The sequence below is a fragment of the Haliotis cracherodii genome, unplaced genomic scaffold (genome assembly GCF_022045235.1).
Source record: "Haliotis cracherodii isolate W230 unplaced genomic scaffold, xgHalCrac1.p SCAF_18, whole genome shotgun sequence".
NCBI lineage: Eukaryota > Metazoa > Mollusca > Gastropoda > Lepetellida > Haliotidae > Haliotis > Haliotis cracherodii.
This window is the reverse complement of record NW_027266273.1, coordinates 12,792,608-12,816,573: the sequence shown is the minus strand read 5'-3', so window position 1 is coordinate 12,816,573 and position 23,966 is coordinate 12,792,608. Positions and strand designations below refer to the sequence as shown.

General features: G+C 43.9%; 1 protein-coding gene across 1 annotated transcript in view; it reads right to left on the bottom strand.

Annotated features, from left to right (window-relative positions):
- LOC139465274 (zinc transporter ZIP4-like) overlaps positions 1–21,703 on the bottom strand; it is a 37,246-nt gene extending 15,543 nt beyond the window's left edge. Inside the window, exons 1-9 of the mRNA XM_071246951.1 lie at positions 21,461–21,703; positions 8,745–9,092; positions 8,059–8,167; positions 6,742–6,846; positions 5,692–5,864; positions 5,138–5,318; positions 3,111–3,280; positions 2,863–2,962; positions 1,166–1,224 (exon numbers count right to left, since the gene is read on the bottom strand). Of these exons, the coding sequence (XP_071103052.1) occupies positions 1,166–1,224; positions 2,863–2,962; positions 3,111–3,280; positions 5,138–5,318; positions 5,692–5,864; positions 6,742–6,846; positions 8,059–8,167; positions 8,745–9,092; positions 21,461–21,703 (1,488 nt within the window). The remainder of the gene's footprint in view (positions 1–1,165; positions 1,225–2,862; positions 2,963–3,110; positions 3,281–5,137; positions 5,319–5,691; positions 5,865–6,741; positions 6,847–8,058; positions 8,168–8,744; positions 9,093–21,460) is intronic.
- Between the last annotated feature and the right edge of the window lie 2,263 nt (positions 21,704–23,966).

Below are 23,966 nucleotides of genomic sequence, written 5' to 3'. Positions count from 1 at the left end.
TAGTAATCATCCAACTATTATTTACGATATTAGGCCGAACGTTACGAAATACAGTTGTTTTTAATTTTTTAAGCAGCCAATAGAAATCCATTCAGCTTTGCCCCTAAGAAATCTGGCAAGCATCTTTCTAAGAGAAATACGAACTTTACAGTTCCCACAGAAACATGAACGATACCGTTCCCAAAAAACTCCTAACGGCATTGTTCGAGAGGAATATGGATTGTACTTTGTTCAGAGAATCCTGATTGTATTGTTCTCAAAGAAATCTGGAAGGTACTGATACCAGATAAATCAGGACGGTACCGATCCTACAACAATTGGGACGGTGGTGTTCCCACAGAAATCGTTCGAATTAACCAAACGTGAGTGCATTAAAATCAGATCTATATTCCCATCAAATGCTTCTCTGCGTAAAGACCTGGCAACCCCTCACAGAAGGTCGTGTCTGATGAACCCTAAGCAAACTTTGACCGCCCAATGTAAATGAAGAATGCGTTGGTTCTTGAGCCAATCAGATTTCAGCTTTCTTAGACGATTCGGCTTCATTTCTTGATCCGAAACGTTCGAATGTAACAAATGAACACCAGCAGAAAGTTTGGGTGAAGAGGCAATGGCGCTTCGCCTTGCCATAAAAGCCTCGTCCGCTGATTGGCTGATTAGGAAGTCCATATGACGCGACCTCCCATGAACGTGTTGTCAGATCTTCACGTCGAGGGTTATCTCATCTTCCCGAGGCAAGGGAGTTAACTGACTATAGAAGTCCAGTTTCCACCCTTGCCGAACTAGGCTGTAATTATGGAGTTACATTTTGGCTGGAATAACGTGTCTATGCATAGTCCAATCAAAATCACGTAACGAACCAGACATCCGGTTCGTAAACAACATGGATTTCACCGTGCAGATTTTTTGTCGACTGCAGGATCTGCAAATCATGTGTACCGTCAACTGGGCGATGACACATATTTTGCAAATTCTTTCATGCTTTTAATCAAGGTGCTCTCTTGATTTTATAGACAGTTAACTCCCTTGCCTCGGGAAGATGGGATTATTGTAGCGAAGTAATGAATCTGATTGAAATAAGATTGATATTGAGACGATACCATTCTGAAGGCGGGGTTTGCAGACTAGGGGGGTTCACTGTACAACAAACAAGAAGAGTAATTACCGTGTGCCCGGATCCAAGAACCGCCATGACAGACTCGATCAGGTAGAAGACATAGGTACCTGTCAGTTAGGGAACATGTCATACACATACTTGTATATAAGATAGCTACGCGATAAACCGCAAAGAACAGTGAAGAACGAAGAGTGGTTTATTTCACGATAAAACATTGTTTTATCATGACGTCATTTCTCGCAACTTTATGACGCTCGCAATTTTATGACGTCGTGTATTGGACGACGTTACTTTTGAGATGGGAGTGTCTAGTGAGTTGTTCCCCATTGATGTAGCTGGTCAACGTAGATAAACGCGATGGCTGAACGATCGCATCAAAAAGCGGGAGAAATACGACAATCGGTATTGGGAGAAAAGGTACAGGCAATCGACATGATGATTGTGAGAATATGCGCGAAATAATCATATGTGCATAAAATGGACATGTCCGACATTGCTGAGGTCGGATTCTACTGAGGGCGTCATCATTATTATAATACGGATAAATATGTTACAATCTTGTACATTTCATCTTCATCCTTAAATAGGATGTACATAATGTTGATATCTCATATAAGAAATGAAAGACGAGTGGGAGTTGTTTATTATACAAGAGACAAACAGCAAAAACGTCTCAAACAAACGGTACTATGTGCCTTAGCCTTGTGACAATCTGCTTGACACATATCAAGGCTTCAACATCAGACAATTCATGCATGGAGTAGGACCCAGGTGATTTTCTTTAACCGTGAACGGGAGGTATGATTTAGCCCAGTTGTTCACCCCTCACCCCGCCACACAAATAACAGTGGAGGATTGCCTGGCATCCTCTATGTCTCCAGGGTTCGCATTTCGGTAAACCTCCACTAACCCTGTATGGTACCCATCCACAAGGTTTTCGCAATCTTAGATTATCTGCGCTCTATTTTCATTAACATTTCAAGATAAGTAAAAGTTTTGAATTTAAAGCCATTGCCAGTTTTTTGTGGACATGAAGACAGCATTTTCATCAGAAAGATTTTTAAGGGCTTTCTATAGCGTGTCAGTCAGTTTTTCAACGTTGAATTCCTCGCAAACTCCATCGTAATCAAGGGGAATGGCCGCAATGGTGTTGATATCGCCAACCCAAGATTGGGGCTGATTGTCACTCGCATAGACCAAGTAGCGTAGCCAAACAAATTGACTGAAGGAAATCAAGGGCAGGCAATATAATACAATGTTGTGGATGGGTCCAGGGGTAAGTGATGGTTTACCGAAATGCGAACCCTGCAGATATAGAGGATGTCGATATGGGTACAATGTGTGAAACATTTCCTTTGTGTCCCCATGGGAACTTATAAACCTCTCGTGACGCCATCTTAATATTGTTTTTATGGGGCTTTCTTCTATTGAAATCCCCGGGTCTTCCAAAGGGGGACCAAAGTTTGCGAGTGTGACATTGTTTGAATTCCCCTTATTGAGTATTTATTTTATTATATTTATTTTGAAAACGATGTACATGACATATATTACAATGCTGACTTAAGAAAATAAAGTTGAATGATGTAGTATCCAACAACAACTGGTCCTAATAAGTGGGATCGAATTGCTACCCTCGGCCCCCTCCCTATCGTGTTTACATTCTCAACCAAGGCCAGGGAGTCGTGTTTTATCCTTAATATCTGCTAAAAATGTATATTGATATCAACAGATAAAATGTGCCTCACCAGCGATAAGCGCAACAGCATACCAAGTGTATTCTTCTGTCACTGGACCGGAAGGTTGATTGTGCGCATGCTCGTCTTCGTGGTCGTGTAGGCCGAAAGCCTGACAAACAGGTTTGGTGTTAACTAGTACGAAAATATTATTCAAAACGAAGGTTCAAAGAATGAATCACATACTGAATCATAGTGAAATGAGTACTATGGCTCTGTACAGACTATGTTTCTACCGGGTACCCATGTCCACAACTGACCTGAGGTATTAGATGCAAAATGGCGTCAGAGAACAGCGTGCCGACAGCAAGGCCCAGGAAGACGGACATGAACGCTTCGTGGCAGATGCCCTTTGGGAGGGGGAAGAGGAGGACGCCCGGTATAGCACAGAAGCAGATGATCAGAGTAGCCAAGGAACCGTACCCGTAGCCTGCAGCAAATACAGTTGTACGACTCATAGCACGGAAGATATAATTAGTGTCCATTGTCAATTTGAACATCAACCAAGCACAGGCTCACGTTACAGACATGGGGGGCATGTCTGGTTTTGTGTTGTACGATAGGAGAGACGCAGCCCTGCCACCTGCATGTACTCTAGGGTGGGGACTTATGCTCTACCATGGTGGGCGTGGCTGTTAGTGTGGCGTTGTACACCAGGGTAGAGACACAGACTTACGTTCGGCTATGTTGGGCGTGGCTGTTACTGTGGTGTTGTACACCAGGGTAGAGACTCAGACTTACGTTCGGCTATGTTGGGCGTGGCTGTTAGTGTGGTGTTGTACACCAGGGTAGAGACACAGACTTACGTTCTGCTATGTTGGGCGTGGCTGTTAGTGTGGTGTTGTACTCCAGGGTAGAGACTCAGACTTACGTTCGGCTATGGTGGGCGTGGCTGTTACTGTGGTGTTGTACACCAGGGTAGAGACTCAGACTTACGTTCGGCTATGGTGGGCGTGGCTGTTACTGTGGCGTTGTACTCCAGGGTAGAGACTCAGACTTACGTTCGGCTATGGTGGGCGTGGCTGCTAGTGTGGTGTTGTACTCCAGGGTAGAGACTCAGACTTACGTTCGGCTATGGTGGGCGTGGCTGTTAGTGTGGCGTTGTACTCCAGGGTAGAGACACAGACTTACGTTTGGCTATGGTGGGCGTGGCTGTTAGTGTGGTGTTGTACTCCAGGGTAGAGACTCAGACTTACGTTTGGCTATGGTGGGCGTGGCTGTTAGTGTGGTGTTGTACACCAGGGTAGAGACTCAGACTTACGTTCGGCTATGTTGGGCGTGGCTGTTAGTGTGGTGTTGTACTCCAGGGTAGAGACTCAGACTTACGTTCGGCTATGGTGGGCGTGGCTGTTAGTGTGGCGTTGTACTCCAGGGTAGAGACTCAGACTTACGTTCGGCCATGGTGGGCGTGGCTGGTTGTGTGGTGTTGTACACCAGGGTAGGGACACAGACTTACGTTCGGCCATGGTGGGCGTGGTTAGTTGTGTTGTGTTGCACACCAGGGTAGAGACTCAGATTTACGTTCTGCTATGGTGGGCGTGGCTGTTAATGTGGTGTTGTACTCCAGGGTAGAGACTTAGACTTACGTTCGGCTATGGTGGGAGTGGCTGTTAATGTGGTGTTGTACGCCAGTGTAAAAAACAGACTTACGCTCGGCTATGGTGGGCGTGGCTGTTAGTGTGGCGTTGTACTCCAGGGTAGAGACTCAGACTTACGTTCGGCTATGGTGGGAGTGGCTGTTAATGTGGTGTTGTACTCCAGGGTAGAGACTTAGACTTACGTTCGGCTATGGTGGGAGTGGCTGTTAATGTGGTGTTGTACGCCAGTGTAAAAAACAGACTTACGCTCGGCTATGGTGGGCGTGGCTGTTAGTGTGGCGTTGTACACCAGGGTAGAGACACAGACTTACGTTCGGCCATGGTTGGCGTGGCTGGTTGTGTGGTGTTGTACACCAGGGTAGGGACACAGACTTACGTTCGGCCATGGTGGGCGTGGTAAGTTGTATTGTGTTGTACACCAGGGTAGAGACTCAGACCTACGGTGTGCCATGGTGGGCGTGGTTAGTTATGTTGTACACCAGGGTAGAGACTCAGACTTACGTTCGGCTATGGTGGGCGTGGCTGTTAGTGTGGTGTTGTACTCCAGGGTAGAGACTTAGACTTACGTTTGCCATGGTGGGCGTGGCTGTTAGCGTTAACACCAGGGTAGAGACTCAGACTTACGTTCTGCCATGGTGGGCGTGGTTAGTTGTATTGTGTTGTACACCATGGTAGAGACTCAGACTTACGTTCTGCCATGGTGGGCGTGGCTGGTTGTGTGGTGTTGGGGGTGGAGACGCACGACCCTGCCACTTGCATGTACACCAGGGTGGGACACAGCTCCATAAACTTGTTCTTAGTGATGACGTCATCATACCCAAAACCGTTGATTGCCTTGATCTCACCAACGGAGAAACACCTTTTGGTGACCTTTGAATATGAGTAACTGTGTAATTATTTTGTTTGAACGTTTTCTTAATTTCGACAATAACATATATTGAAGTATCAACACCTTCCGTGCACTTACATCATTGTATGGTATTATTTATATTGTGTAATGTTTAACGACAAACAATATTCTATCGGTCTGTTAATAACCGAGTCATGGCCGGAAATCAAGGGATATTACGAGCAACGATCGACGGCGTCGGGACACAATTACACGGAATCAACCAAGTCACCCGACCACCTCATCTTTTACGCCGCCTCTTACGATTAGCTTTGGATGCCGAGGACCAATCCTTACCCAGAATCCCCACAGTTGGAATAGCATTTTTACAGTAGTGAAAAGGCTTCAACCTACTAGAACTGTTGTAGGATCGTGAATAGCATCAACCTGTCTCCGCACACGGATAGCACTGTCTGCAGCAGCATCAACGTCGGCGCTCCGCCTCTTCCTCCTCCTGTGATCGTTGTCTGAGTGGTCCTCCTCTTGTTCACCCTCCAAGTTCAGCTTGTCCATCAATGCACTCAACTCTATACACGGGAAGTTGTAGCTGTCATTTAGCGACTACCTCTACCGAAATATCAGACTCGTGGTATTTATGTTTGGTCAATGTACTTTCTGTTTGTTATGTTATTTCTAGAACAACTGAATTAAAATTAATACGAAATGCGTAATTAATGAAGCTGTTTATATACAATTGTTGTCATAATGACCTAATGTTAAACAGTCAACGATATTGCACAAGGAAATGTTTGTTTTATTAAAAATTCATATAACCAGAACGTTTATATATATTTTTGTATTACTAAATATACAAAATGCCCCTTAACCGATTCCGTATTATGCCAAATGGACATTTCTGTCCATCATTGAAGCATGACCCGTGTTTTACTTTATCAAAGAATTATTGAGTATTGTAACCTTCTGTCTCGGAGGATTTAGGACAAATCAAATGTACTATATGTTAGCAGGGACCGACCATAGGCCATTGTGGGTATGGTGGGGTAGAGGGGTAGAGAATGGTGTATATGTTTGGCGTGTGTGGCGTGTGTGTGTGTGTGTGTGGCGTGTGTGTGTGTGTGTGTGTGGGTGGTGGTGGTGGTGGTGGTGGGGGGGGGGGGGGGGGGGGTTCTGTTCCAGTAAATAATACCATGTACACAGGACACAGCGGAGGGTCTGGAAGTCAGAGCTCTCCCCGTCGCCAGGATGTCAAATGGTCGGTCCTGAATTTCGCAACATGTAATCTACAAAAAATATAATATAGAAAGGAAGGACAGTACTTATTCGTATGTCTGCAAGTAGAAACATTAACTTGGTTAAAGTTAATCATCGAGTCATGCTTATAGACTGGACTACCTAAACTAACACGTGACCAAAATACTTCATTATGACATTTCATCGTGGTACCAGTGTTTGTGATGGTGTTGTTGGGGGCGTTGATAAGGACAAAGAGGTCGTCGATGATGTCCTCTCTAGAAGGGAGTACACGACACTTCTCTTTTATTGTCGACCCTGCAATATGCACCAGGGTGAACATAACTGTAAGAAATCATACAGTAAAAGCCCTCCTGGGCGACAACAAAAATACATTACTCTAAGTAAAGTTCATGATGATACTGTGTCGTGTTGGTTTGGTGAGTGAGTTGGGTTTAACGCCGCTGTTAACGGTATTACAGTTATGTCGCGGCGTGTCAGCTTAATGCGGGAATTAAGCTCGAAGTGAAACCCACAAGCACGGGTATGGTGCTGACAAACCTAGAAACACTGTTGGGGCGAACCGGGATTCGAACCCACAATCATAGGTTTCTGGCGTAGCCAAGCGGCGCAACTCTGCACAGCGAATCACGGCGCCTTAGACGACTTGGAATCCCTGACCCCCGTCTAGATTTGAGTTCCAGGAATGTCTGAAACATGCCCCTCTAAGACCTGCCTCACTTTCGGTTTTATCAAGCTGACTCACTGTGATGTAACTGAACTACTATTCACAGAGGTTTCAAACCAACCAAAATCACTATTTCTATGAAACGTTGTTTATCCGACTGTCACTATGTTCTATGTGTACAACGCCGCACAGACTAGATAATTTTAGTTTTGGAAAATCAAATCCCAAATCAAAGTGACAGAACAACAACAGAAAACCGAAAACACCAATGTTATAAAAGGTGGAGACTGGTGCACACGACACTTATTCCAAGCACACGCATTGCCTGTTTTTGCGGTTGCGTATAAATGTCAGTGGACAACTGAAATCACGTCTGACCTAATCCGCGTGGCAGTGACACCTGCTGTGCGCATGCGCTGTCACGCGTTACGTGAAGCACACGTGGGTGAGGTGAGGTGAAATGGGGTTTAACGTCGGGTCCAAGATTTTTGCACTTATATAGCGACCTGCGTGTTCGTGTGTGTGTTTCGGTGGCTGCTTGCACTAGTCCGGACTGATGTCGATTTATAGTGCTAGCTCACTGAGACACCATGCTGCAGCTTAACATGAATATCCCACTCAGACACAGTATACTGACTCCGAGCCGACCAGTCCTTGTTTTAGCTCCTTAATGCCTAGGGCAAGACAGGGTAACGTTTTTAACGTCTTTTGGAATGACGCGGGCGGGGATCGAACCCCGTACCTTCCGCTCTCCGGGCGGACGCTCTGCCACTAGACCACGGAGGCGGTGCTTAAGCACACGTTCTCTGACATCATATGATAAAAGGGTTGTGAAACGTTACCCTTAAGAAGATGGTACACAATGAAGGCGGTCATCTCTGCAAGGTTCTCTCCCTTGATATGCCCACTCTCCTCACCCAGCTGGTAAAACACTGCGTCTGGGCTGACACACTGAAGAAACAAGACAAGAGTGTATTTTGTTTGTTTGTCTGTTGATTTACGCCGCATATTCCAGTTATACGACGGCGGTCTGTAAATAAATCGGTATAGATCCGTATACCGTTATCAAGCCTTAAACCGAAATGTCGCTTTTTACAGTATTAAAGAAGTTGTTTCCCATAAAATTGTGTCTATCTGGTCTGTAAATAATGAGCGTGGACCAGACAATCCAGTGACAAACACCATAAGCATCTATCTACGCAATTGGGATACGATGGCATGTATCAGCGAGCCTGACCACCCGATCCCGTTAGCCGCCTCTTATGACAAGCGTGGGTTGACCTAATCTCAGGTGTGTAAGAAAGGGATACGATACCTGTAACGCAAGAAGCTTATTCACGTGCCACTCACAACACGTTAAATGAGTATTGAAGGTAGGAGTAATGCCATCGGTAATGTCTGATTGCCAGTAAAAGGCCTCAGCTGCGCCCCTGACCCCAACGATACCGTTTTCAACCATTGGCTTTATCCAGCCGAGAAACATACCCATTATACCCATGGTAAAGATTAACTGTCAGTTTCATGTTACCTTCTCCTCCAGTACTGACACCTCCTCTACGTGGCTATCGTCGTCGTGGTGTTGATGCCGGTGCTGTTGAGCTTCCCCTGGCTTGATGGACTCGGCAATGTGCTCCAGCGCATGCTTAACAGGCGCCGCCTCCACATCACCGTGACCCTCCTCGAATAAAATGCTCTGAACCTTCTGGAGATAAGACTCAAACGTATTGATTTCCGGGTTGACATTCTGTCGACAGTAGTTGGTGAAGTTGTAGATGTAGTAGAAGATGACAACGGTGGCGTTGTGAAACTGCTCCTTGGTCAGACCCTGGTTGATGTCGGCACCCACGACGGTGAACAAACCCGAGACGTTCAGACACTGGCGATTTAAACGATTTTATATGTAAGTTAAGTGCCGTTCTTGACTACACTACCTTGCTTCTAAGATTTACCTGCATGTAATGATATAGAGAGTTGTGTTTAAAGCGGCATTGACGGCCATAATGGTTTATAGTATGCTGGTTAACTATAACATAAATCCAGTACTTCAAGACGTTACAGGTTTGATAGTAAGTTACGTCCCGAAAGCTTGCATTCAGTTCAGCATCATAGTAGGTGAATATGCAGGATTACTCCCCTTAGTTGTGGAGGGATGCGCTGATCCAGATTCTCTCTTTTTGTGATCACTGGTCTGTCAGACCAGGGTGTAGACAGTTAATATTACGATGTATCCCTGGTCAAATTCAGTGCCATTTTTGTGAGCTTTATAAAGTCCCACAGCAACTCACTCACACATTGGGGCACGGATGGCCAAGTAGGCGCCGCGATTCGCTGTGCAGAGTTGCGTCCCTTGGCTACGCCAGAAACCTATGGTTGTGGGTTCGAATCCCTGTTCGCCTCGAATATGTTTCTAGGTTTGTCAGCACCATACCCGTGCTCGTGGGTTTCACCGAGGGGTAAACGTCAGAGACCTGCATCACTTCGGGCTTTCCTCCAACTTAAAGCTGGCACGCCGTGATATAACTGGAATACTGTTAAAAGCGGCGTTAAACCCAACTCACTCACTCACACAGTCCATTGTTCAGCCGAATCTGACGAATGAGTAAACTTTAGATAGTACGTACTAGTATCTATGTTCAGACATCTTCAGGCGAATAACGTTAGCAGCCACCAGGCCGAACAAAGCTATGTCTTGACCATCACTTCGTCCATACACTGGATGCGTTCAATACAAGCCATGTACAGTAAAACTGAACCAAGCGAAGTAAGTAAGTAACAAACCTAGCAAGTCAAGACCGTCAAGCTCTTTCAAGAAAAAGTCATATTCTAGCGTGTTCAATAACGCGTTTCCATTATTAAATATCAACTACAAAGCATATATGTACACCCATACATACTTTTATCGAAAATGTCTCAAGTACTAACAAGCATTAAAGTCTCAGAAGAAGCACCAGTATTTCCATGTTAGCCCTCGTTCACTGTATCACTTATTCCATAACAGATGGTAAACAGTCGTATAAATGAAAAGTCAAAATAGTCAGGTAAGACTATTAAATTACACCAATAACACGTCCGTCCACAAGAGGACATGGGGTATGACGTCATTTGGCAATGTTAGTTTTGCTCTGCCCGTGGTCTTGGGCAGGCTAACCAATACTACATGAGTGCGTCCATATTTTCTGCCCGTGACAGATGAGAACATGTACATGCATATATTTGCCATGTTTTTGTTTGGGAGCATGCGTTGAGTCTTGCATATATCACATTAACAGGTTTACAGCTGACGTTTATCTTAACAGAAGCGTTAACATCACTGCCACATTATCTGCGTCTGCAACAATATACAATGTTTTATGTAGTGCTTGATTACTCATAAATGGGCATGATAATATGATGATTTGTCTACAGATTAAAGTGAACAACTGGATGAATCAGCCCATTTGTCTCGGCTGGGGGTCAGTCAGTGCATGTCACGGCGACCTGGAAATAATCGAGTCTCGACCAGACAAACCAGTGACTGACAGAATGAGCATCGATCCGGGGTATGGTGGCACACAATCATCCAGGTAGACATTTTATCCACCAGATACTCATAATGGTTTTACGACACGCACAGTGTTGTCTTGTTAATGGTAGCTTCATAATTGATGCGTAACGTTTTGTTTGTTTGTTGTTTAACGCCACACTCAGTAATATTTCAGCCACGGCGGGCTGTAAATAATCGAGTCTGGACCAGACAATCCAGTCATTGACATCATGAGCATCGATCAACGCAATTGGGATACGATGACATGCATGAACAAAGTCAGCGAGCCTGACCACCCGATCCCGTTAGTCGCCTTTTACGACAAGTATTGTAGCCTTTTACGGCAAGCATGGGTTGCTGAAGACCTATTCTACCCCGGATCTTCACGAGTGTTGATGCGCATGAGAACCTATATAACTAGACACTGTACATTGTACCCACGAGCCCGGTCAACCAACCTGTCGCTTTCTGTGTTAAATTCGCAAGCGGTCAAATATCACATGTAACATGTAATATGGAAAGTATTAAGTTTTTCTTACTTTTAAGTAACTTTCAAACACTTCTGATACTTTTCCATCAATGTTAAACCGATATCGATAGTTCAGTGTTAATTAGAGCCTTGTGTCATACGCCATAAAACGCCTTTGAGATATCAATCACAAATTGACCCATCTAATGCTGTGCACATCAGTGTTTATTTATTTTACACAGAAAGTGTAAAACTCTCTCACGACCTCAGACGGATATGTACATAAAACATTATTGGCATCACGAAAAGTGTGTTATTTTATCAAATACAAGACTGCAGAATTGTTTAATCTCTCTCGCAATTCATTTTTGGTGGGGGTTTATGACGGAGTATGTGACATCACGAATTTGCGGGATGATTTTAAGATAGACGGAATATTATTGCAGTGAGCACATGAAATTTGTTTCTCTGACAGGAGAAGCCAACACATATGTTTTTTGACCCAGTTGCGTGGTAGATAGTATGTTTGAAAACATTCCCAGTACCCTACATAACATATCTGTGAGCTGATAAAATAGCAACACGTCTAAAGGAACAGCCGCTCGTGTAAACATGGGCTGATGCAGCAACACGTCTAAAGGAACAGCCGCTCGTGTAAACTTATGCTGATGCGGCAACGCGTCTAAAGGAACATCCGCTCGTGTAAACCTGGTCTGATACAGCAACAATTCTAAAGGAACAGCCGCTCGTGTAAACTATTGGCTGATGCAGCAACACGTCTAAAGGAACAGCCGCTCGTGTAAACCTGGTCTGATACAGCAACAATTCTAAAGGAACAGCCGCTCGTGTAAACCAGGGCTGATGCAGCAACGCGTCTAAATGAACATCCGCTCGTGTAAACCTGGGCTGATGCAGCAACACGTCTAAAGGAACATCCGCTCGTGTAAACCTGGTCTGATACAGCAACAATTCTAAAGGAACAGCCGCTCGTGTAAACCTGGTCTGAAACAGCAATTAGTCTAAAGGAACATCCGCTCGTGTAAACCTGGTCTGATACAGCAACAATTCTAAGGAACAGCCGTGCGTGTAAACCTGGGCTGATGCAGCAACACGTCTAAAGGAACATCCGCTCGTGTAAACCTGGTCTGATACAGCAACACGTCTAAATGAACATCCGCTCGTGTAAACCAGGGCTGATACAGCAACACGTCTAAAGGAACAGCCGCTCGTGTAAACCTGGGCTGATACAGCAACACGTCTAAAGGAACAGCCGCTCGTGTAAACCTGGGCTGATGCAGCAACACGTCTAAAGGAACATCCGCTCGTCTAAACCAGGGCTGATGCAACAACACGTCTAAAGGAACAGCCGCTCGTGTAAACCAGGGCTGATGTGACAACACGTCTAAAGGAACAGCCGCTCGTGTAAACCAGGGCTGATGCAGCAACACGTCTAAAGGAACAGCCGTGCGTGTAAACCTGGTCTGATACAGCAACAATTCTAAAGGAACAGCCGCTCGTGTAAACCATTGGCTGATGCAGCAACACGTCTAAAGGAACAGCCGTGCGTGTAAACCTGGTCTGATACAGCAACAATTCTAAAGGAACAGCCGCTCGTGTAAACCATTGGCTGATGCAGCAACACGTCTAAAGGAACAGCCGCCCGTGTAAACCTGGTCTGATACAGACTTACCTTCCGGCTTCTGAGGCACCTAGGTTATACATATCACACGAATACGTCAAATATCACCAAAGGTTATGAAAGTTAATGCAATTATAAAGACGTTTATATTTGCGGCTTCCGCGGATTTTACATTTTTGAATATTTGCGCTCTAAGATGCTTAGTTGTGACGTAATATGTCTTAATAACTCTCGTCACGTCTTAAGCTTTTTTTAAATCTTAACTTTTGTTGATACATTTTGATGTTGTTGTTTTTTATGGTATGTTATACTTTAGAATTACATTTGTCTAATATAACTTCCATTAATTTTGCTTGTTGACATAGTCAACGTCAGATGGGTGAGTATGGTTTTACGCCGTCTTTAGCAACATTCCAGCAATATCTTAGCGGGGTACACAAGAAATGGGCTTTACACATTGTACCCATGTCGGGAATCGAACCCGGGTCTTCGGCGTGCTCATTATCACTTGTTATTGCATCTGACGTTTCATTGGAAAGCTTAATTAAGATTACTTTCACAAATTATTTATCATCTTATACAAAATCATTTGTAACGTCAACTAAAATCCGTAACGAGCATTTGCTGAAGTCTAATACGCTAGGTACTTACACACAAGACAAACGTTCACGTACACATGTTGTGTGACCGTTTAAGGACGGATGAGGACCTGAACTTGGATATGAACATCAATATTACTCTGGGTGTCTTGTTTCGTTATACAAAGACACTACTAAGAGAGGAGTGAGTTTGATTTAACGCCACTTTGTGCAGTATTTCAGGTATATCACAGTGTGTCAGTTCCTTACTACTGGTGTCCAGATTAGAGGGGTTTCTTACTACTGTTGTCCGGAATAGAGGGTTGCTTACTACTGGAGTATGGATAAGAGGGGTTTCTGACTATTTTTGTGTCGGATTGAAGGGTTTCTGAATATTGGTGTCCTGATTTGAGGGGTTTCTTACTACTGGGGTTCTTTACTGCTGGTGTATGGATTAGATCGGTTTCCTACTAGCGGTGTACAGTACAGGTGAGGAGAGGTGAAATTGGGTTTAACGTCGCGTCCAAGATTATTGCACTTATAAAGCGACGTGCATGTACGTGTGTGTGTTTGTGTGGCTGCTTGTACTAGTCCGGACTGATGCCGATTTATAGTGCTAGCTCACTGAGATACCATGCCGCAGTTTAACATGAATACCCCACTCAGACACAGTATACTGACTCCGAGCCGACCAGTCCTTGTTTTAGCCCCTAAATGCCGAGCGCCAGACAGGGTAACAACAAGTACCATCTTTTAACGTCTTTAGGTATGACGCGGCCGGGGATCGAACCCCGGACCTTCCGCTCTCCGGGCGGACGCTCTACCACAAGACCACGGAGGCGGTCGTGTACAGTACATATTGGAGGAGTTTCTTAATATTGGTGTCCGGATTAGAGAGGTATGTTACTATTGGTCTACAGTTTGGGGGAGTTTCTTACAAGTGGTGTACGGATTAGAGTGGTTTCTTGCTATTTGTGTACCAATTGGAGGAGTTACTTACAACTGGTGTCCAGATTAGAGGGGTTACTATGTAACATAAGAATCAAAACACCAGCAGAAACGTGACCAGTGTCCTGCTTAAATATCAAGAAACGGAAACATAGAGTGAGTGAATATTGCTTAACGCCCCTTTAAACAGTACTCCAGTTACATCTCAGCGTGTCAGCTTAATATATGAGAACCACATGGAAGCTAAAGCATGTTAAACGAACCAATGACCGAGTTCTTAGGTACATTTTTGTATACGATTACACCAGATTTCCGTGGAGCCAAAGGTCAATTCACACGTTGATGTAAAGATGCCGGGAGTTATGTAGCGACATAATAACACTACTCCAAGTTGTAAACCCAGGGTATCTCTCCCCTCACCTTGCGGTCACGATCGCCGTCACACAACAAGGAAGGAAATCACTGACTTCCTACGACCTTTGACACGTGACCTTCAAGGACGTGACATTTGGCGGAAATCAGGTATTGGAAAGGTGATTGGTATGGCGAATCATGTGGAAACTGTTAACCCATGAGTGATAAAACATCTCTAATTTGTTGGCTGAGAGGCTACCACAGTAGGTCAAACACCTACTTGAAGACAGATTCAACTTGTTGACGTAAGATATTAACGTCTACGTACAAACAAATATGGCGCTCCTGCAATAAAGCTCTTTTGTGTGGTTTACAAACAATGTTCTTAAAATCTAAACATGAATGAATGACATTGTGAAACTTTTGCGTGACTAAATAGTGTGAAATGATCTTCGACTGTGCTGTTCTACATCCCTGTAGAAACTGAAGTTAATAAAAGACAGGTTACGTAGAAGGTAAAACATTGTAAATTTCGCTGAACAGATGACGTACGTATGCTTGAAATACAGTCTGATTACATATGCCTGAGTACCTTTATCTTTAACATCAACTTCCATCGGTGATAACGGGCGAAATCATCTGGTATGTTTCAAATCATAACGATAAACTCACTAAACTGGAATATCAGAATGTGGGACTAAATATCAACTCATGACATCATATTTCTGGTTCCACTATATGCTGATATTAATGGATTACAATCATTTCGTCTGCCATGATTCGTTCATGCTTGGATACTTTGGACAATAGATCTTCTTCCGTTTCAGTAGGTTCAGCTTCCTCCTGTTTTTGCGAGCTATGTTTTGCGTGAGTGAGTATGGTTTTACACCGCTTTAGCAATATTCCAGCAATATCATGGCCAGGGACACCAGAAATGGGCCTCACACATTGTACCCATGTGGGGAATCGAACCTTGGTCTTCACCGTGACGAGCAAACGCTTTAACTACAAGGATACTCCGACGCCAAATTGAACGTGTACACAAACAGGAACTTTGTTTGACTTGGATGTTATATAATTGTTAATGTCACCTGTTTCTCTGAGATGGTCACAAACAACAAACCCTTACGTCATGTTCATCTCTATTACACTTGGGAGCAGGATACGCAGCGAGTGTCAGCATCATGGGGGATGAAGCCCCGGAGTGGTGCTGGTTGCAGACGGTCCAACTATGGTGAGCCCCAGACACTGTTGCATGGCGCTGGCACATGATGGATCATTATCAGAGAAAATCAGAGATTCGAAACCACGACCAGTGGACCAAGGAAGCTGGGAAATGTAGAGTGTTACATTCGCTTGTTTCTGAGTCGGTGAGTTAATAAATAAAAGCGACCCTTTCCATAGCCATGAGAAATCTCTTTAAAAAACACAATCGATTATATGATTCCGACTATATCATGATCATGTGTTTATGAATCATTATCAAATAGTGATGATACCAGGTGTTCGCGAAAAAGTCCAAGTTAGTTCATACACCTGGGATCACCAGCGGGAGGGCAATGTCCTCACACCTAGTCGCATAAAACGTTCGTCACGTGGACAAATATCACGCGTATATGTCAAACGATTTTGTTTTGTCTTCTCTTCCGCCTACACAAGGACGTCATACACTAGCGATATCAACGTGTGCAATATTAAATACAACAACTGTAACATCGGTTGCCTGCTGCTGTCAAACGTCTTTGATTTCATGTCAGGGTTTGTGTTTGGAAATATAGCTGAAAATAGTTTACTGCGTTGTCAGAGAGGCATATTCCATATCTCCCATAAGACACAAACTTGGGCTCATAAAAAAACAGTCAAACCCGAACGTGTAGAGTCCATACATACTACATCGGTCCGAACACTAAATACTGTAGGAGGCGCCGCGATTCGCTGTGCAGAGTTGTGTCCCTTGGGCACGCCAGAAACCTATGATTGTGGGTTCGAATCCCGGTTTGCAACTATTATATTTCTAGGTTTGTCACCACCATAACCGTGCTCGTGGTTTCACCGAAGTGGTAAACGTCTGACACCTGCATCACTTCGGGCTTTCCTCCCACCCTAAGCTGACACGATGCCATATAACTGGAATGCCGTTAAACCAAACTCACTCACTCACTCACTATAGTCTTCACAATGAAACAGTTAGGTTTGGAGAGGAGTGGTACCTCCTCGTGCATTTACGGCATCGCGATTAAAGTGTCGAAGCGTGAAAAAATAGGTTTGTCAAGCTATTCTCGTTTATTTTATTCTTTTCAGTGTTCTTAATCCCCACACAAAAGCAAGACCAGGGAGAAATAGTTTGATGTTGAATAATTTGCCAAGAAGAAACTGTCGTGGAAGCTCCACCCAAGCAACGTTCATACAGTTCCAAGTTTTCTTTGTTTTTGTAACGCCGCACTCAGAAATATTCCAGCTTGGCAGGACAATAGGTCTTCAGCAACCCATGCTTGCCATAAAATGCGACTATGCTTGTCGTAAGAGGCGACTAACGGGATCGGGTGGTCAGGCTCGCTGACTTGGTTGATGCATGTCACCGTATTCCAATTGCGTGGATCAATGCTCATGACGTAATCACTGGATTGTCTGGTCCAGAGTCGATCATTTACAGACCGCCGTCATATAGCTGGAATATTGCTGAGAGCGGCGTTAAACAACTAACAAAAAATCAAACAACATTTGATAGGCACGCTACTAACAAAGGAAAAACTATCTTCATCTAAAACTCAAACACAGGTCTTTTCTGAATCTTTGTCAGTTAAGCAGCTAATATCGCTACACGTATACTAATGCCGTAGTATTTGTTGAGGGACGTGTCACAGACAAAGGATTCTTTAACAGGTAGATATTCCATGCGTGAAAAGTCTAATTCCCCCTCAATGCCCACACGTCGGTAACATTTGTCCTTGTAACGGTAATCGGCCGTGCGGCGACCGTAACGGCCGTTGATGTCCGATTATTTACACAAGAAGATGGTGCATGTCCGAACCACGGCGCGAGAGATCGCACGTTCACTGTAACCTTTGCATGCTCGGTGTCTAAATTCCCACCTCTATCCAGGCCCTCGTGTATCGGCAGAACACAATGAACACTTGGACTGTGGGAATGTGTTATTTTAGATAAAAAAAAGTGTGAAATTATTTGATTTGCTAGTTGCATCTGGAACAGGATGAAACGAATTTGTGGCATTTGTCGTGCTCGTGGTAACCCACAGTGCAAAACGAACCTATTTCTTACACAACCTTTTTTGTCTTTACTTATAAGCAACAGAATATATGCACTTGTACACGGCTAATTTCCATATTTCTTTTAGTTTCAACAAAGTTATTAGATGCGCTAGCGTGTGACTGGATTTCTGGTCCATCACTTGATTGTCTGGTTTGTTTACATGCCGGAGGGGGAGTGCTTCTATGCGGCGTCAACAAACAAACACATACGTTTACATTTTATGGAAATTGTGTGAATGGCGGGTGCTACCGATAGGACAGGATATAATTACCTTGTCCGTGAACACCTGGTGTCATCAAAGAACTTCGGTGATACATTCATATAATGTGCACCGCCAATTTGCCAAATACACGCAATGTAATCCGTTTCGTCCCATGGTCGAGACTAGTTCTTCTCTGGTATTGACGTTTTACATTTACATAAATTGATCAGTGCAATCGATGATATTTCTATAAACTTTGCAAATTGACACATTTACCAACATCTTATACACACAGTATCGTGAAGATGGTAATACTGAGTATGGGTGAATAAAACAAACAAGTAAACACGCGTCATTACAAAGAACCCGAAATGCAGCTAGGTTAAGTGGCCAAAAGTCACACCGTCGAAAACATGTTTATTCATATGATACTTAACTGTCCAAACTTAACACGTTATATGGCCTTAATGCTATCGTGAGTATTTATATTTATGACAATATGATATATTATGACAACGGTAAATTTTGTGGAATGAATGAATACATTTGTTTAACACCGTAGTCTGACATAATCAGATGGAGTATGTTAGCCAGTGGTTGATGGCATGAACACTGGTTAATACCGCCGGGTTACGATGACACACTCGACTAGATACATGTATTATATCTGTTGCGGACTCGACGTGATACAGATGTGATGTTGCTGACTCGACGTGATACAGATGTGATGTTGCTGACTCGATGTGATACAGATGTGATGTTGCTGACTAGGCGTGATACAGATGTGATGTTGTTGACTCGACGTGATACAGATGTGATGTTGCTGACTCGACGTGATACACATGTGATGTTACTGACTCGATGTGATACAGATGTGATGTTGCTGACTCGATGTGATACAGATGTGATGTTGCTGACGCGACGTGATACAGATGTAATGTTGCTGACTCGACGTGATACTGATGTGATGTTGCTGACTCGATGTGATACAGATGTGATGTTGCTGACTCGATGTGATACAGATGTGATGTTGCTGACTCGATGTGATACAGATGTGATGTTGCTGACTCGACGTGATACAGATGTGTTGATGCTGACTCGATGTGATACAGATGTGATGTTGCTGACTCGATGTGATACAGATGTGATATTGCTGACTCGATGTGATACAGATGTGATGTTGCTGACTCGACGTGATACAGATGTGATGATGCGGACTCGATGTGATACAGATGTGATGATGCTGACTCGACGTGATACAGATGTGATGTTGCTCACTCGATGTGATTCAGATGTGACGTTGCTGACTCGATGTGATACAGATATGATGATGCTGACAGGATGTGATACAGATGTGATGATGCTGACTCGATGTGATTCAGATGTGATGTTGCTGTCACGGCGTGATACGGATGTGTTGTTGCTGACTAGGCGTGATACCGATGTGATGTTGCTGACTCGACGTGATACAGATGTGCTGATGCTGACTCGATGTGATACAGATGTGATGTTGCTGACTAGGCGTGATACCGATGTGATGTTGTTGACTCGACGTGATACAGATGTGATGTTGCTGACTCGATGTGATACCGATATGATGTTGCTGACTCAGCGTGATACAGATGTGATGTTGTTGACTCGGCGTGATACAGATGTGATGTTGCTGACTCGATGTGATACAGATGTGATGTTGCTGACTCGACGTGATACAGATGTGATGTTGCTGACTCGGCGTGATACAGATGTGATGTTGCTGTCACGGCTTGATACAGATGTGATGTTGCTGACTCGGTGTGATGCAGATGTGATGTTGCTGACTCGGCGTGATATAGATGTGATGTTTCTGTCACGGCTTGATACGGATGTGATGTTGCTGATGTTACTGTCACGGCATGATATAGATGCGATGTTGATGATGTTTCTGCCACGGCTTGATACGGATGTGATGTTGCTGATGTTACTGTCACGGCATGATATAGATGTGATGTTGCTGATGTTACTGTCACGGCTTGATACGGATGTGATGTTGCTGATGTTACTGTCACGGCGTGATATAGATGTGATGTTGCTGATGTTACTGTCACGGCTTGATACGGATGTGATGTTGCTGATGTTACTGTCACGGCTTGATACGGATGGGATGTTGCTGATTATACTGTCACGGCATGATATAGATGTGATGTTGCTGATGTTACTGTCACGGCGTGATACGGATGTGATGTTGCCATGGAAACATGACTATATGATACCCTTCTGGTTGAATCACCGATATGTCACACAACGAACAGAAACACGATAAGAATGGAACTTTGCATTGCATAATATATATACAATAAACAGTATCAAAATTGAAACAAACCAACAAACCTTGTCGTTAAATGTTGAACCCAGGTTCTAGTTCCCAGCCCCTCGTAAGTTTAATGTGAGAAGCCCATTCTTGGAGTCTAGTCAGTACAAGTTACAACCCGAGCTCTTGTATGCTTGCAAGATAAGTTGCATGCAACAGGTTTTCACAAGACACAGCATATTACTGACGGATATTACACATACTAAGAATCAACTAAAATATGTTGAACTATCAAGTATTTACGTTTCGTTCTGATTCCTGGTGTCATTGCTGATTATTCATAAACAGTAAACAACGGGTATAACGAACTCAACGGGACCACTACGTTTAGTTCGAAATAACCGCAGTTCGTTGTAGTGAGTGAGTGAGTGAGTATGGTTTTACGCCGCTTTTAGCAATATTCCAGCAATATCACGGCGGGGGACACCAGAAATGGGCTTCACACATTGTACCCATGTCGGGAATCGAACCCGGGTCTTCGGCGTGACGAGCGAACGCTTTAACCACTAGGCTACCCGACCGCCCCGCAGTTCGTTGTAAGAATATATACGGGATATATATAGTAAATGGCCGGGACCTAAACCATATCCGTTATAATCGTGCTTGTTATAAATGTAGTTTACTGTAGTGGTCAGAGATCCATTCATATAGTTTTTACCTCTATTTTCCCTTTTTCGCACAGTCGGGTGAACGAGACTGGTTGTTCTCTGGCGTTGACATTTTATTTTGAGAATTATGGAAAGAGTTTTGTAGGTTTTATTCAATAAACCTTGATTTAACCGGGTTCTTGTTCTCAAGATACCATTTATACAAATTCAAAATGTTGCTGTACATTTCCAGTCGTTGTAATTCGGTTCAGAGGTTCATGTTTTGGGTTTTTAAAAAAAACAAAAAAACAATATATGACAACTTACCAAAGAGACACATGGGCCCGGGTTGGTAGACTGGCACTTAAAGCTGCGAAATAATACTTGCAGGAACTCCCTGGTCTTGTTCGGACTGAGGGTATCGCTGTCTGTGACGTTTAAAGTGGTGAGCACTTGGTGATACACATCAACTCGGCCACGGCTGTGGTGTTCCTGACTTGAGACCCCCAGATGGATCGTTGATGAAAAAATAGCAATAATAAGAACAATATCCACAAAGAAGGTTGCCATGTCAAAGCTGTGTTTTCACCTGTGTGTCTTTTAGCATCTAGGGACTTAAGAGGCTCTCGTGGGGATGATAGGTGGGAGCCGTGTGCAAAGGTTTCACGACACAATATGGCAGTCACGTGACAACAACGTGCTGACTCATTGAGTTGTGAAGCAATCACCAGAAGACGTTTACGTATCTGTAAATATGACACGGTTGTAATTTTCGTGTCTCAGTGACAGACCATTTATTAAAAAGAACATCTTTCTGAATGGAAGAACTAAATAACCATTTGGACTGCAACGCATTATTTCCCCAGAACATTTACCATGTCCAGTGTTCAACCTTTATTTAGTATTCTCAGGACAATCCTTTCCCAGCAGTTTCGGGAAAGAATTATAAAAAAAACCTTATAAACTCCCCAACCCGACTAAGATTCTCAAGTGGTCTTCTCAGGATAAACATGCACTGCCGCAATTACACAACAGCGATGAACGATATCATTTGAAAATGTAACTCTACATGGTTAATGTATCGGGCCATATGCAAAGTCACAAGAATAAGGTTACTAGGTCTTCATATACAGACCTTCTCCTTAGGTCTAGGTACACTATGAAGTTTCAATAGAATAATAATCTATGTACGTACGTAGTCCGTTTCATGTTTTCGTGGTCTTCATACATTTTGAATTTGGCTTTCCCTGTTATGTTTTCGTGGACTGCATCAATGATGCATCTGGCATTTCCTATCATGTTTTAGTGGGATGCGTCAATAGTGCGTCGGACTTTCCCTATCATGTGTTAGTGGGATGCGTCAATAGTGCGTCGGACTTTCCCTATCATGTTTTAGTAGGCTGCGTCAATAGCGCGTCGGGCTTTCCCTATCCTGTTTTAGTGGGATGCGTCAATAGTGCGTCGGGCTTTCCCTATCCTGTTTTAGTTGGATGCGTCAATAGTGCGTCGGGCTTTCCCTATCATGTTTCAGTGGGATGCGTCAAAAGTGCGTCGGACTTTCCCTATCATGTTTTAGTGGGATGCGTCAATAGTGCGTCGGGCTTTCCCTATCATGTTTTAGTTGGATGCGTCAATTGTGCGTCGGGCTTTCCCAATTATGTATTTTTGTGGACTGCAGCAATGATGCATCTGGCATTCCCTATCATGTTTTAGTGGGATGCATCAATAGTGCGTCGGGCTTTCCCTATCATGTTTCAGTGGGATGCGTCAATAGTGCGTCGGACTTTCCCTATCATGTTTTAGTGCGATGCGTCAATAGTGCGTCGGACTTTCCCTATCATGTTTTAGTGGGCTGCGTCAATAGTGCGTCGGGCTTTCCCTATCAAGTTTCAGTGGGATGCGTCAATAGTGCGTCGGGCTTTCCCTATCATGTTTTAGTTGGATGCGTCAATAGTGCGTCGGGCTTTCCCTATCATGTTTCAGTGGGATGCGTCAATAGTGCGTCGGACTTTCCCTATCATGTTTCAGTGGGATGCGTCAATAGTGCGTCGGACTTTCCCTATCCTGTTTTAGTGGGATGCGTCAATAGTGCGTCGGACTTTCCCTATCCTGTTTTAGTGGGATGCGTCAATAGTGCGTCGGGCTTTCCCTATCATGTTTCAGTGGGATGCGTCAATAGTGCGTCGGACTTTCCCTATCATGTTTTAGTGGGATGCGTCAATAGTGCGTCGGGCTTTCCCTATCATGTTTCAGTGGGCTGCGTTTATATTGCGTCAGGCTTTCCCTATCATGTTTTAGTGGGCTGCGTCAATAGTGCTTCGGGCTTTCCCTATCATGTTTTAGTGGGATGCGTCAATTGTGCGTCGGGCTTTCCCAATTATGTATTTTTGTGGACTGCAGCAATGATGCATCTGGCATTCCCTATCATGTTTTAGTGGGATGCGTCAATAGTGCGTTGGGCTTTCCCGATCATGTTTCAGTGGGATGCGTCAATAGTGCGTCGGACTTTCCCTATCATGTTTTAGTGGGCTGCGTCAATTGTGTGTAGGGCTTTCCCTATTATCGGGAATAAAGACATTCAATTGGGAACATAGACAATCAATTTGGAATATATTCCACCAGGAATATTAACATTCCACCGGGAATACATAAAATTCAATCGAGAAGAAACTTTAAGACTTTCAATTGGAAATAAGGCATTCACCCAGGAATAAAGACATTCAATCGAGAATAAAGACTTTCAATCGGGAATAAGGCATTCACCCGTGAATAAAGACATTCCATCGTGAATAAAGACCTTCAATAGGGAATAAGGCATTCACCCGGGAATAAA